At 35.9% G+C, this 13589-nt stretch overlaps 1 protein-coding gene and 1 pseudogene across 1 annotated transcript; one reads left to right on the top strand and one right to left on the bottom strand.

The window, feature by feature from the left end:
* Positions 1-230: 230 nt before the first annotated feature.
* LOC120167504 (protein JINGUBANG-like) lies at positions 231-1758 on the bottom strand. The gene has a single exon (XM_039176498.1). It carries the CDS (start codon positions 1687-1689, stop codon positions 313-315), a length of 1377 nt encoding a protein of 458 aa, XP_039032429.1. The 5' UTR covers positions 1690-1758; the 3' UTR covers positions 231-312.
* Positions 1759-2343: 585 nt separating this feature from the next.
* On the top strand, positions 2344-6612 carry LOC120167623 (annotated as a pseudogene).
* Positions 6613-13589: the final 6977 nt, after the last annotated feature.

Raw genomic sequence — 13589 nt, 5'->3', positions numbered from 1 at the left:
TTCTTATTTTACTCATCAACGGATTTTTCTTTAAAAAAATTCATTAAAATAAAATATTATTACCGAAATTAAATTGCACTTCCAGAATAATCATCTCAAGCGGAATAAATTTTATTGAAAAATAATGAAATCTGTATGTTAATGATCCGTGACCATAAACTATTACCAAAACTAAAATCCCAAAATGATAACTCTCGTCTCTCTTCTACGTGAAGTGTAAGCGTCACAGAATCACGTACCCTTAATTTTCCACGTGTGAATTTTGGTAACTTTTTTATTATAAGTGGACACGTGGCAGCATATGCATGTTGATCAGTGTTGTCTATGCTGGCTGGAAGGGGGCGCTCTCATCATATGCGAATCGGTTAGAATCCGTATCGCAATCGAAATTCGGCCGCTGATGATGATGATTGTGGTGCCCGCTGTTACCTGAGCATACTCCGCCACGCTCCATACCTTAACCGAATTATCAAGGCTTCCACTGTACACAATCCACCGCTGCTCACTCCCAGATTCATGATCTTTTTCCACCGCCAAACACTTGACGGGCCCCATATGCCCAGTCAGCACGCAGAGGGATGTGTGGATGTTGCCGTCCTTCCTCCAAACACATATAGTCTTATCAGCTGATCCGCTAAAGACCAAATTATCAGTAGCCTTAAGGCAAAGCACCGTCTGCTTGTGCCCATTAAGGTCCCCGCCGTGGGCTAATTGTTTCCCAACTTCCCAGAAATTGACCACGCCGTCACTGGAGCCACAGTACAATACTGAACCCTTGGTGTTGATTGCCAACGCCGTAACAGCACAGTCTTGTTGTAAAAGAGTTTGTGCCAACATATGCTTTGCTCCTTTCCGCTGTTGTTCCCTTTTCCACACTTTAACGGTTCCATCTGCGGAGCCAGTGTAAACCATTCCACTCAAGGTCGAAACCACTGAGTTAACAGAGTCGTCGTGTGCACGAATGGATTCAAGGCATTTGGAATCAGAAATCCTCCAAACTTTGAATGTCCCATCCCATGAAGCAGAGTAAAGAAGACCTTGTTCTTCATTCAAGCTCAAACACGACACCGCATCAGCGTGTTTTATCCATAAAGACCGCTTATGCTTCACTTCCATGTAATTGCTTGGCTTAATGGAACTTTTAAGGACGTCTTTGAGAGTCGGCAAAGTTCCAGTTCGTTTGTAAATGCTGGGGTCCTTTGGAGAGATTTTCCAAACACGAATCTTCCCATCTTGATGACCAGAGAAAATCTTTTCCCCAGATATCACAATGGCCTTAACCAACCCACTGTTTGATTTAAACCCCGTGAACTCTTTTAAATTCTTCCACACACGAATGTTCTTGCTATCGGAGCCGGTATAAAGGAGATCCTTTGTGGCTGCCAAGGAGTAAATATGACCCTCTTCACGTGTGAGCGACCCGATGAGACTGTTAGCCGGAACGTTGTCGTATCCGGAAGAGAAACCCGAAGGTCTCATGAAAGAAGTGGTTTGGTTCCAGGGAGACATGGTAATGGGTGAGCCTTCCGGGCTGGTCCTATGGGCTTCATAAAGGGCATGACTGGAAGCGGATGCGCTGCTATAACGTATGTACAAATCATCTTCACTTCCAGCGATGGACATGTTAGGATCGGAATGCATAATGTTCCCATACTTGGATCTCGGGCAGCTATCGGGCTCTGCGAACATTGTGGCTAAACTGTAATAAATATAGGAACAACAAAGAAGATAATGCGTGGAAGGAGATCTGAGAGGATATCGATATTGATTAAACAAGTCAAAGAGACGAGAGGAAATGGAAATGGTTGCATTTGCATTGCTCGCTTTCATATATTGGCAATTACAGAATAGAGCGGATTTGGGAGCTATCAGATTTCGGACAAGTGTTAGACCGAGTATATAGAAAGAGGGGGACTGCTCCAGGGAATCCGGGGTCAGTTGTCCAAAAGCGACGTGCTTGGTAGTTTTAAGAATTTAACTTGCTAATTTTTATTTGAGATGACGTTATGTTTATTCACTTAATTGGGTAAATTATCTTTTTTATTACAATTTGAGAATTAATGATAAAGAATTGTGTTCAAAATTAGGATTTAGCTTATTTGCTATAAAAACAGCTTTTGCCAAAAATCGACAGAGAAGCTATAAGGAAACGAGTAATTAGACTATTGTCTACAAATACCGTTAGTAAATGTATTAAAAAATATAATAATTTTATGTGACCGGTTATGCATTTTAGATCAAACTTCAATTATTGAAACAAAAATTCGTGGGAGATCTTTCAATAATTGAAGTTTGATCTAAAATGCATAGCCACTGATGCTTACCATTGGTGGCAGGGTTACAATGATAGAAGTAGCAGTAGGACTAGACCAAATCAGGCTAAGGAGAAGGGTTCCTGCAGTAGAAATCACTTGTGCAACTTCATCAGAAGTATCACCTTGCTCCTCGTCCAATATAAGCGAGCAACCACTGAGCATGGCAGTAAATAACAAGGATGGACATGAAAATAGAGGCCTATTCGTGCTTGAGATAACTAACGTTGGTTGTATGAACTTGATCGAAAAATTGAAGGATAATTCTCCAGTATCAACCCAGAACCCATGGTTGAGTGAACAAAGCTCCCCTTCATCGAGCAGTTTGCTGAATAATGTAACCCATTAACCACAACTCACTCTTGCTTGGGATTTCAACTTCAGCTTCGCCTGTTAATACCAAGTTCAATCAATGCAGTACCAAAGTTTTATCCCTCTTCATATTTTGCAAGAGCCCCTAGTGTATGTATACGTCTGTATACACTGCTGAAGCCTGAAATTGTTCTCTTGGATGTCTTTTTCTCGATTTATTATATCATAAAACATGTTGTTGGAGATTGTGGGCACGAGAATTGAGTGACAGATGAAAGGAGCATAGTTAAAAGAAACAGGCAGATATGTTATTGTTATTCAGTAAATTATAGAGTTATCACCAACTACTTCATCGGCACAGTAATTTATATAATAAACAATTTTTCTATAATTAGCTTGACATGTATGCATTCCTCAAAGCCTTCACCTTGTCTGAGTTAATTTAATATCGGAGGAAGGCCTGAGCCTGAGAGGTTGTTAGGCCTGGATTGTTACCAAGTAAATCCATAAAATCTAGTAATTAATAGGAGGGCTCAGATCGTGGAAATGGTCCAACAGGTGGCCAGCTTTGCGGCTGGTAGCTTTCTAATTACCTAGAAACTGAAAATCACCCCGCACTCGCACCTATTGGGAAAACTTGGGGTTTAAGCGGTGACCGACGACCAGCAACTTCAATCGACGCTGCTAAAATCATAAAAAAGATGGAGCTTCAATCGGTTTGCCTTGGATTTCGTGTCCCAAAGTTCAGCATTTTTTGTCATCATCGATTCTTTAATCAATCCGTAAGTAAATCTATCCTTCAAGTTTGTTGCTTTCATAGTGTTACCTTGCCATCCCATTTATGTTCATTTTGTCGAAGTCGGAAACTCACTCTCATTTCCAATGGTCAAAATTTGAAGGCTCCTGTATGCAACATCATAAGAAGGAACGGAAATGTTGGGCTTGGAGATGCATCAAAGTACATCTTTTGCTTCTTTTTTTCACAGATTTTTTAGTGCTTAAAGTTTGTTCCTCCCTTGTTTGTTTTAACTAAAAGAGCCTTATTGTTTTTCAAATAAAATAATTCAGGGTATTTAAGGTTAAATAAGGAGGATAGATTGTGGAGATTGAGCAGATGGGGAATAATAGTGTGTGTCTATGGGTCTGATCAAAACTCATGTTTGAACCGTACTGGGACTGAGAGTGAGAAATCTACTGTGGCTCTAAACACATTTGGTGGGGTGCAATCGTTTCATGGTAAATCGGGTTCTATTTCCTTTCATGGGCAATCTCATTCTTACCAGCTGGCGGAAGAGAGCAAATTGATGTCAGCTCCTTTCCAAGAAGGAAAAGGATCCGCCCTCTGGGTTTTGGGACCCGTTGCATTGATTTCTTCATTGATCCTTCCACATTTTTTCTTTAGCTATGCAATTAAGGCTTTCTTCAAGGACGAGACACTCGTTTCTTTTTTAATAACCATGGATTCAAATTTCATTAGTGGTACTGCGGTGTGTGTGTAACATAAAAGAACAGGTGTAATTGTTTTGCATGGCTATATTGTGCAGAAATTGTGTCCTCATTTTCCTTTGAAGTGCTATTCTATATTGGTCTTGGGATGTTCTTTCTGGTGACTGATTATGTTCAAAGGCCTATTTGCAGTTCAGTCCCAAGAGGTGGGGTCTCATTACAGGACTCAGGGGTTACCTATCATCCTCTCTCTTCGCAACGGGTTTCAAGGTTGTTATTCCTCTTGTTGCGGCCTTTGTAACTTGGCCAGTGCTCGGTGTCCAAGCGCTGGTTGCAGTGACTCCTTTCCTGGTAGGCTGTGCCGCTCAACATGCATTTGAGACCATTCTTGATAAGTGCCAGTCATCTTGTTGGCCCCTGGTTCCTATCATTTTTGAGGTATTTGGTCTTTGTACTGGGTTCATTTTCATTCTAATGACCAAATAAGATGATTGACAACGTCGTAATTGATTTTGCAGGTGTATAGATTGTATCAGTTGACCAGAGCCATTCATATACAGCTAGGTCTTTTGGGATGGTGGTAACTTTCCAAGTCCTAGCTGTGGTTTGCCTTTGGTCGTTGATGACATTTCTCCAACGGCTTTTTCCTTCTAGACCGGTTGCAGAGATTGTCTCCGGAAAGGCGGATTAATATACGGCTAATATACGACGTTACCGGATACATTAAAAGATATTTGATAAATTCGGTTTAGCGCTACCGAAAATATTGAGTAATAATAATGTAATAGGTGGAAATCATGAAGAAATATTAAAAAAAATTGGCAACCGGCAAACTTAGCTTGTCGGTTTGTGTCCATACTTTATAAAAATATATTGATCCATAACAATATAACAAGTAAAAAAATGACAAAACCGGTTTATAAATGATAAAACAGGTAAAGTGTCGATACTTTATAAAAATGTATCTATCCATAACAATATAACAGGTAAAAAATGACAAAATCGGTATATAAATGACAAAACAGGTAAAGCGCTACCGGATATATTGAAAGTGTCGATACTTTATAAAAATGTATCGATCCATAACAATATAACAGGAAAAAAAAAGACAAAATCGGTCTATAAATGACAAAACAGGTAAAGCGCTACAAGATATATTGAAAGTGTCGATACTTTATAAAAATATATCGATCCATAATAATATAACAGGTAAAAATATGATAAAATCAGTCTCGAAATGACAAAACCGGTAAAGCGCTACCGGATATGTTGAAAGTGTCAATACTTTATTATAAGAATCGACACTTTTGGAATTTAAAAGAGAAGAAATTATAGCGCTAATAAAGTGTCGATACTTTATAAAAATGTATCGATTCATAACAATATAACAGGTAAAAATATGATAAAATCGGTCTCGAAATGACAAAACCGATAAAGAGCTACCAGATATTTTGATAGTGTCGATACTTTATTATAAGTATCGACACTTTTGGAATTTAAAAGAGAAGAAGTTATAGCGCTAATAAAGTTTTGATATTTTATAAAAATGTATCGATCCATAACAATATAACAGGTAAAAATATGATAAAACCGGTAAAGAGCTACCGGATATGTTGATAGTGTCGATACTTTATTATAAGTATCGACACTTTTGGAATTTAAAAGAGAAGAAGTTATAGCGTTAATAAAGTGTCGATACTTTATAAAAATGTATCGATCTATAACAATATAACAGGTAAAAATATGATAAAATCGGTCTCAAAATGACAAAACCGGTAAAGAGCTACCGGATATGTTGATAGTGTCGATATTTTATTATAAGTATCGACTCTTTTGAAATTTAAAAGAATAGAAGTTATAGCATCAATAAAATGTCGATACTTTATAAAAATGTATCGATCCATAACAATATAATAGGTAAAAATATGACAAAATGGATCTCGAAATGACAAAACCGGTAGTATAAAAGTGTGCTTGTGTGGTCATTTTTATTTCGGAATTTTCATTTTTTAATACGAAAAATTGGATATTTTAAGCAAAACTCAGTAAGAAAAGAACAAAAACTTTACAGTAACAAAATAATAACATTAGATATTTTAATACAATGTAACTGGTAAAAATATATTGGTTAATTAGTAAATAGATTTACATTATGTATCGACACTCTTTAAATATGTGTCGATGTTTTTTTCCCAAAATGAAAGCACAACGAGGTGCACGCATAAAGTGTCGATACATTTAAAATTGTATCAATCTCAAAAATATCAAAATCGATAATTATAATGTAATAGGTAAATTTGCAATGTTACCGGTTTAAATATACATGTTTAGTTAGAAAATAGGTCAATATAAACGCTACCTATTACATTATATAAGCGTTACCTAATATATTATTGTACTTGATAATATTTCCGGTTAAATAATATAACATAACCGGTCTAAATTTTAATCGGTTACTTATTTAACAGGACACGCCATTTTTAGCCGTTTTTTAGGCACCGCACAGCAGAATCAGCCGAACTATTGATGATTGGGAGGGTGGGGTAGTTCTGCGGTGCGGCGCCTAAAAAACGGCTAATATACGGCGTGACCGGTTAAACAAGTGACCGGTTAAAATTTAGACCGGTTATGTTATATTATTTAACCGGAAATATTATAAAGTACAATAACATACTAGGTAGCGCTTATATAATGTAATAGGTAGCGCTTATATTTACCTATTTTATAAGTAAACCGGTATATTTATACCGATAGCATTGCAAATTTACCTATTACATTATATTATATTGAAAGTGTCCATACTTTTTATAAAAAGGATCGATACTTTAACAGTGTTTCATGTTTTCCACCTACAATATTAATTTAATAATTTCATTTGCACAAAAAATTATTTGATTGTTTTGATATTTTATAAAATAATATTTAGAATTTTTAATTTAATAATAATATATATCGTAACGTAAAAAATAAATCATTAGACGCCTATAATTACTAAATTAATATCTTAAAACTCACTCAAAAGATAACCTTAAATTAATGTTTCCACAGTGAAAAAAGTATGGACACTTTTATAAAAAGGATAGACCTTTACATATAACCACTACCTATTACATTATATAAACGATACCTATTACATTATATAAGGGCTACCTATTACATCATATGTTTACCTATTATATTGAAAGTGTCCATACTTTTTATAAAAAGGATCGATACTTTTTTTAAAAGTTATGTAATTTATGTTTCAATTTTTTTAACAGTGTTTCATGTTTTCCACCTACAATATTAATTTAATAATTTCATTTGCACAAAAAATTATTTGATTGTTTTGATATTTTATAAAATAATATTTAGAATTTTTAATTTAATAATAATATATATCGTAACGTAAAAATAAATCATTAGACGCCTATAATTACTAAATTAATATCTTAAAACTCACTCAAAAGATAACCTTAAATTAATGTTTTCCACAGTGAAAAAGTATGGACACTTTTATAAAAAGGATAGACACTTTACAATATAACCACTACCTATTACATTATATAAACGATACCTATTACATTATATAAGGGCTACCTATTAATCATATGTTTACCTATTATATTGAAAGTGTCCATACTTTTTATAAAAAGGATCGATACTTTTTTTAAAAGTTATGTAATTTATGTTTCAATTTTTTTAACAGTGTTTCATGTTTTCCACCTACAATATTGATTTAATAATTTCATTTGCACAAAAAATTAGTTGATTGTTTTGATATTTATAAAATATTATTTAGAATTTTTAATTTAATAATATATACCGTAACGTAAAAAATAAATCATTAGACGCCTATAATTACTAAATTAATATCTTAAAACTCACTCAAAAGATGTATATACCTAAATATGTAGTTAACAAACATACCTAAATATGTAGTTATTGTACATACCTAAATTTAATGATAATATACTTGTAGTTATTGTACATACCTAAATATGTACTGCGAATTTAATGTTGTACCCACCCTTTAACTACCACTACCAATGCCACATCCTATTGAAAGCAGCACGACAGAAACATGTTCAAAATGAACCTTTGTTTACATATCCATCAACTCCTGGAGCACTGAACTTGCACAAAAATTTTTGCCATGGATAATACTGATGTAGACAATGTTAAGCCAACCGAGGAATGCCATGAAGTACATAATGTTGATGAATCTGACAGATTGGTTGGTCAGCTCTTCTGTTCACGTGATCAAGCTTGGCACTTTTACAAGGGATTCGCACGGGAACATGGGTTTAGTGCACGTAAGGGAACAACACGGCTTGACGTGGAAGGGAATGTGAAGACACAAGAATTTTGTTGTTCCAAAGAAGGGTTTCGAGTATCAAAAGTCAATACTGTTGATCGTCAACGTGCTCATACGCCAGTCACAAGAACATGATGTAAGGCTAGAGTCGTAGTTACAGCAACAAATACAAACGATCAGTGGGTTATAAGTAAGTCTGATCAGAAACATAATCATGCATTGTGCACATCTGCTATGACACCATTTATGCGTTCTAATAGAGTTGTAAGTAAGGCTGATATCGATGAGGCAACAACATTGAAAGAGGTCGGTGTTGGCACGTCACAAGTAATGAACTATTTAACGCAGCAGGCAGGGGGCTATCATAATGTTGGATTTACACATAAAGACCTCTACAATGCACTTCAAAGAGGTAAAGCAAAGGAAATCGTCGATGGGGATGTGAATGCGCTTATTGCCTACTTTGATTATAAGAAACATGATGATCCCGGGTTTTTTATGACATACTCGGTAGACGAATCGGGGGCATTGTATAATCTTATTGGTCAGATTCTACATCGAGATCGGATTACACATGCTTCGGTGATGTAATTGCGTTCGACACAACGTACAAAGATAATTTGTATGGTCGACCAATTATGCCTATTGTTGGTGTCAATCATCACCATAACACAATTGTGTTTGCCACTGCCATAATCGCTGACGAAACGTCTCAATCTTTCGAGTGGGTGCTACAGAATTTTTTAGAAGCCATGATGAATAAATCACCTATTTCTGTTGTAACCGATGGGGATAGGGCAATGCAGAGGGCTATCAAATCTGTTATCCCTTATGCTAAGCACAGATTATGTTCTTGGCATCTTTCTCGCAATGCACAAGCTAACATTGGTGACCCAAAGTTTACAGCAGCATTCTCAAAATGCATGGCTTCCTGGTGGACAACCAAGGAATTTGATATTCAATGGCGTTCGATTGTTTCAGAATTCAACGTCCAAAAGCATCCATGGGTGATTGAGAAGGGAAATACACGACACTTATGGGCACAAGCATATCTAACCGGTCATTTCTTTGCCAATATTCGCTCAACACAAAGGTACGAGTCTATGAATGCTTCACTAGCTATTGCACTGAAACACAAGAAGACATATTTAGATGTTGTTCGTGCAATTGAAGATGGAATTAGTAGAATGCGTATGAACGAGTTGAAAGCGGATTACTTAAGTTCCCATACGAAGCCCTTCCAGATCACAAAACTGGTCGACCTTGAAAGCCATGCCGCTGCGATTTTTACCCGCGAATCTTTTCGTGTGTTCCAAGATGAACTTATACGGGAGACATTGTACCGGATTGAGGCAGAGATTAAGTCCTTATCAGATGAATGTCAACATTATATTTTGTCAAAGTACGCAGAAAAAATAGGAAATTTGAAATTAGTTTTGATTCTCGTACGAAAACTCTAATTTGCTCCTGCAAAAAATTCGAGACCGTTGGACTTCCGTGTCGCCATCAACTTCACATTTTGAAGCAATTGGACTACACATATTTGCCCGGGACTTTGATTCAAAGTAGGTGGACTAATGATGCGAAGGCTTCTGCACCCAGCTATGTTGATTTGAATGTGTCTCCAGAAGTGATGCAAATGGCAAGGTTCGCTGCTCTACGTTCAACGTCAAGTAGGTTATGCTACATTGCATCAAAGACAGACGAGTCTTTCAAAACCGCAAGAGATGAGATAAAAAAACTAATAGAAGAATTAGAAAACTCGTTTGGTTTGAATCATTCAGTCAACCAGAGCATTGTAGTAAACAATGTTCGTGACCCTCAACGAAAACAACGCAAGCGAAAAGAAGTGCCGAAGAACAAGGTCGAGAAGAAAATTAGGCGATGTGGGTACTGCAACGGTGAGGGGCATAACAAACTAACATGTCCTCAAGTCAAGCTTAGTTTGAGTACAAGCACACAGCCTACATCAACTGATTTTTTCGAAGAGGGAATGGAATGACAACGATCTCCATATAATATATCCTAAGTATCAACATGACTCCTATTGTATGTACATATAAATTTTTGAATGAAGGAAGAAAAACCGCGTTACTTCAAATTACCGACACTTTTTTAAATGGTATCGACACATTTTTATTCCAATCTGGACATAAAGTACCGACACAATATTATAAAGTGTCGATATAGGTTGTAGACCTATTCGCTCATAAAAACCGGTATATTATACCGGTTATATTACAAAATTATCTATTACATTATAATTATGGGTTCCGATGTGTAAAATGTCGAAACTTTTTTAAATCGTATCGACACATTTTTCTTCCAATATGGACATAAAGTACCGACACAATATTAAAAGTGTCGATATAGGTTGTAGACCTATTCGCGCATAAGACCGGTATATTTATACCGGTTATATTGCAAATTTACCTATTTTATTATAATATGTTGAAAGTGTCCATACTTTTATAAAAAGGATCGATACTTTTTTTAAAGATATGTAATTTATGTTTCAATATTTTTAAGTATGTTTCATGTTTTCCACCTACAATATTAATTTAATAATTTCATTTGCACAAAAATTAGTTGATTGTTTTGATATTTTATAAAATAATATTAAGAATTTTTAATTTAATAATAATATATATCGTAACGTAAAAATTAATCATTAGACGCCTATAATTACTAAATTAATATCTTAAAACTCACTCAAAAGATAACCTTAAATTAATGTTTTCCACAGTGAAAAAGTATAGACACTTTTATAAAAGGATAGATACTTTACAATATATTAAAAAAGTATAGACACTCAAATGTATATGTACACATAGAAGCAAATATGGAATAATTAATGAAAATATACACACAATATAATCACACCAAAACATAAATACACAAGAATGTTCAAATAATGTACCGACAAACAAAATTAATCCGATGAAAAAGGGTTGTTCTAACGAAGTCCGGAATATTAGAGGCCTTCAACAATTTTTCCAATACTCTCGTATGTTTCCGCCTTTTTCTGAGGACATACATAAATAATTTCAATTATCAAACTAATGAGGTGCAATTTTACTAACAATAAATTAAATTCGCATAAGCATGAATAAATTTGTGTCATACCTAGAGCTTTGTCGTTCGAATGGGAAGCAGCGTCAAAGGTATGTGGACATATGTAATTGTATTCTATATAAACACATAAGTTGTTAAAATAATCAATGTCTGAACACCTGTTCAACTGGAAAAACATATTGCATAAATGCAACTTACCGGATTATAAATCATTTTTTCCGCTGAATCATCGACCAAAAGTGTATTTAGCTCGTTAAAATCTGGACACGCGTTCCAAACATCATTGAGATCTTTACAGTAGGTAACAGAATCGTATGTTTTGCATTTTTTTGATCCTGTTCACAAACAGTCGAACATAAATATGTAGGAATCATAGACAACGAAAAGTCAGCAAACTGTAATGACATTCATCTTACCCACACGAATAGAAAATGCTCGGAAAATACAGGTAGTTTATCAAGTACACGGTCGACGTTATGCCTGAGATTGTAATCAAGTTTGAATGTTAACATTCAAATGTATATTAACGATTTTGACTACAGTAATTCAATTGCCTCAAACATGTTCTAACCTCATCTTTGAAGACCAAAGGGCAACAACAAAATTGTCGACACAAAATTGCATAAATTCAAATAATCCTCTTCTGAGGACAACATCTACAACATGAAGAAAATGAGATTAAAGTTCTACGCTTATATGTTAAAATAATGGATACAAAAGAATAGAATTAAAACCTGCCGGCAGTCTTGGGATGTAGGCAAGGACACCATTGAGATCAAAAATTAAAAGTTTTCTTGAAGGCGGCGTTGCAGACACGATATACTTGTTTGGATCATCATCTTCATCATCATCGTCATCATCTTCATCGCCAGCTTCATCGTCATCATCGTCATCATCGTCATCTTCATCGTCAGCTTCATCTTCTGCGACCGCTTGGTTGTCCACATCTGTTAAAAGAAAATAAAATAAAGTTCAGAACGTGTAAATGTTAAGAAACATAGATAATGAATTACCTAACTCGTTTGATGTCGTTGACGTAATTCGTTACGCAACATGGAGACTTCACGTTGCAATGATGAAATATCGGATCGCATTCCACTCACAAGGGAATCAATATGCTCCCGAAAATTGACCATGTATTCCATCACGGTCTTAATTGTGACATCCTCTGCAACTGGAGCTTCTTCCATCATTGCGTCTCCACTTGGTTGCTCTTCTTCATGGCCAACGGGGTCCATTTCCTCCCTCTCTTGATCTAATCCGACCTCCTTGACACGCTTCCAACCGAGTTTTCAACAAATCATATCCCGCTTTTTTAATAAATACCATGTCAATCTTGCGGGTTAATCGAACAGGGGCGTCATGCGAAAAATCAACTTCCTTCTTCTTCAACAGATGGGTGATGACACATCCATATGGTAGTGTAGTTGAAATTGTTGCTCCCTTTGTGACCATATATACAATTGTATTAAATATGAGTTTTGCAATGTTTGGAGCCGTTTTGGATTTATACTTTGCTATCCACCAATAATCGCTGTCTCGAAGCGTTGAATGTTTTCCCCCACTAGGCCGGATATACCATGTGAGCATTTTGTGAAACACTCTCGACTCTATATCGAGGTGAATTGGGCTATTTCTAGTAACCCGTTTAATTGTAGACCAATCTACACCATTTTCATCTGAATCCCCTGTATTCGCTACACCTAAACCCTCCGCAATAGTTTCTGGAGATATATATATCCTTCCCCATGACATGTGTATTAATTCCTATTATATTAGTCTTATTAGGCTCGTGCTGTAAGGAAGCATTGTTGTAGAAGACTCTAACTAGGTTGGGATAATATCTTGGTTCTACACCAAGGAATTCAAGCCAACCCCAAGATGTAAATGTGGATTTAAAACTAAATGCATATTTATCATCAAACAAGAAACCCAGGTCAATGACACGTTCGGGACGAATCTTCCTTACTTTAAAACTCGTCTGCCATCTTTGTTCTCCATGTCGGATCTAAAGTTCAGAATTTCGAAGGACCTGATTTCCTCAGAAGAATCGTTTGTTACAGAAGGAGGTGGTTGAGAAGAACTGGGTTGAGAAGAGCTTTGAGAAAGACCTCGCTTCTGACGCTGACGTTTTGGAGCCATTTGGT

This window comes from Hibiscus syriacus, unplaced genomic scaffold (genome assembly GCF_006381635.1).
Source record: "Hibiscus syriacus cultivar Baekdansim isolate YM2019G1 unplaced genomic scaffold, ASM638163v2 tig00111689_pilon, whole genome shotgun sequence".
Lineage (NCBI taxonomy): Eukaryota > Viridiplantae > Streptophyta > Magnoliopsida > Malvales > Malvaceae > Hibiscus > Hibiscus syriacus.
The sequence above is the reverse complement of the archived record's forward strand: the minus strand, read 5'-3'. Positions and strand labels throughout refer to the sequence as shown.

Excerpts from the sequence above, each read along its gene's own strand:
- LOC120167504 (XM_039176498.1), bottom strand. The coding sequence starts at position 1,689 with ATGTTCGCAGAGCCCGATAGCTGCCCGAGATCCAAGTATGGGAACATT.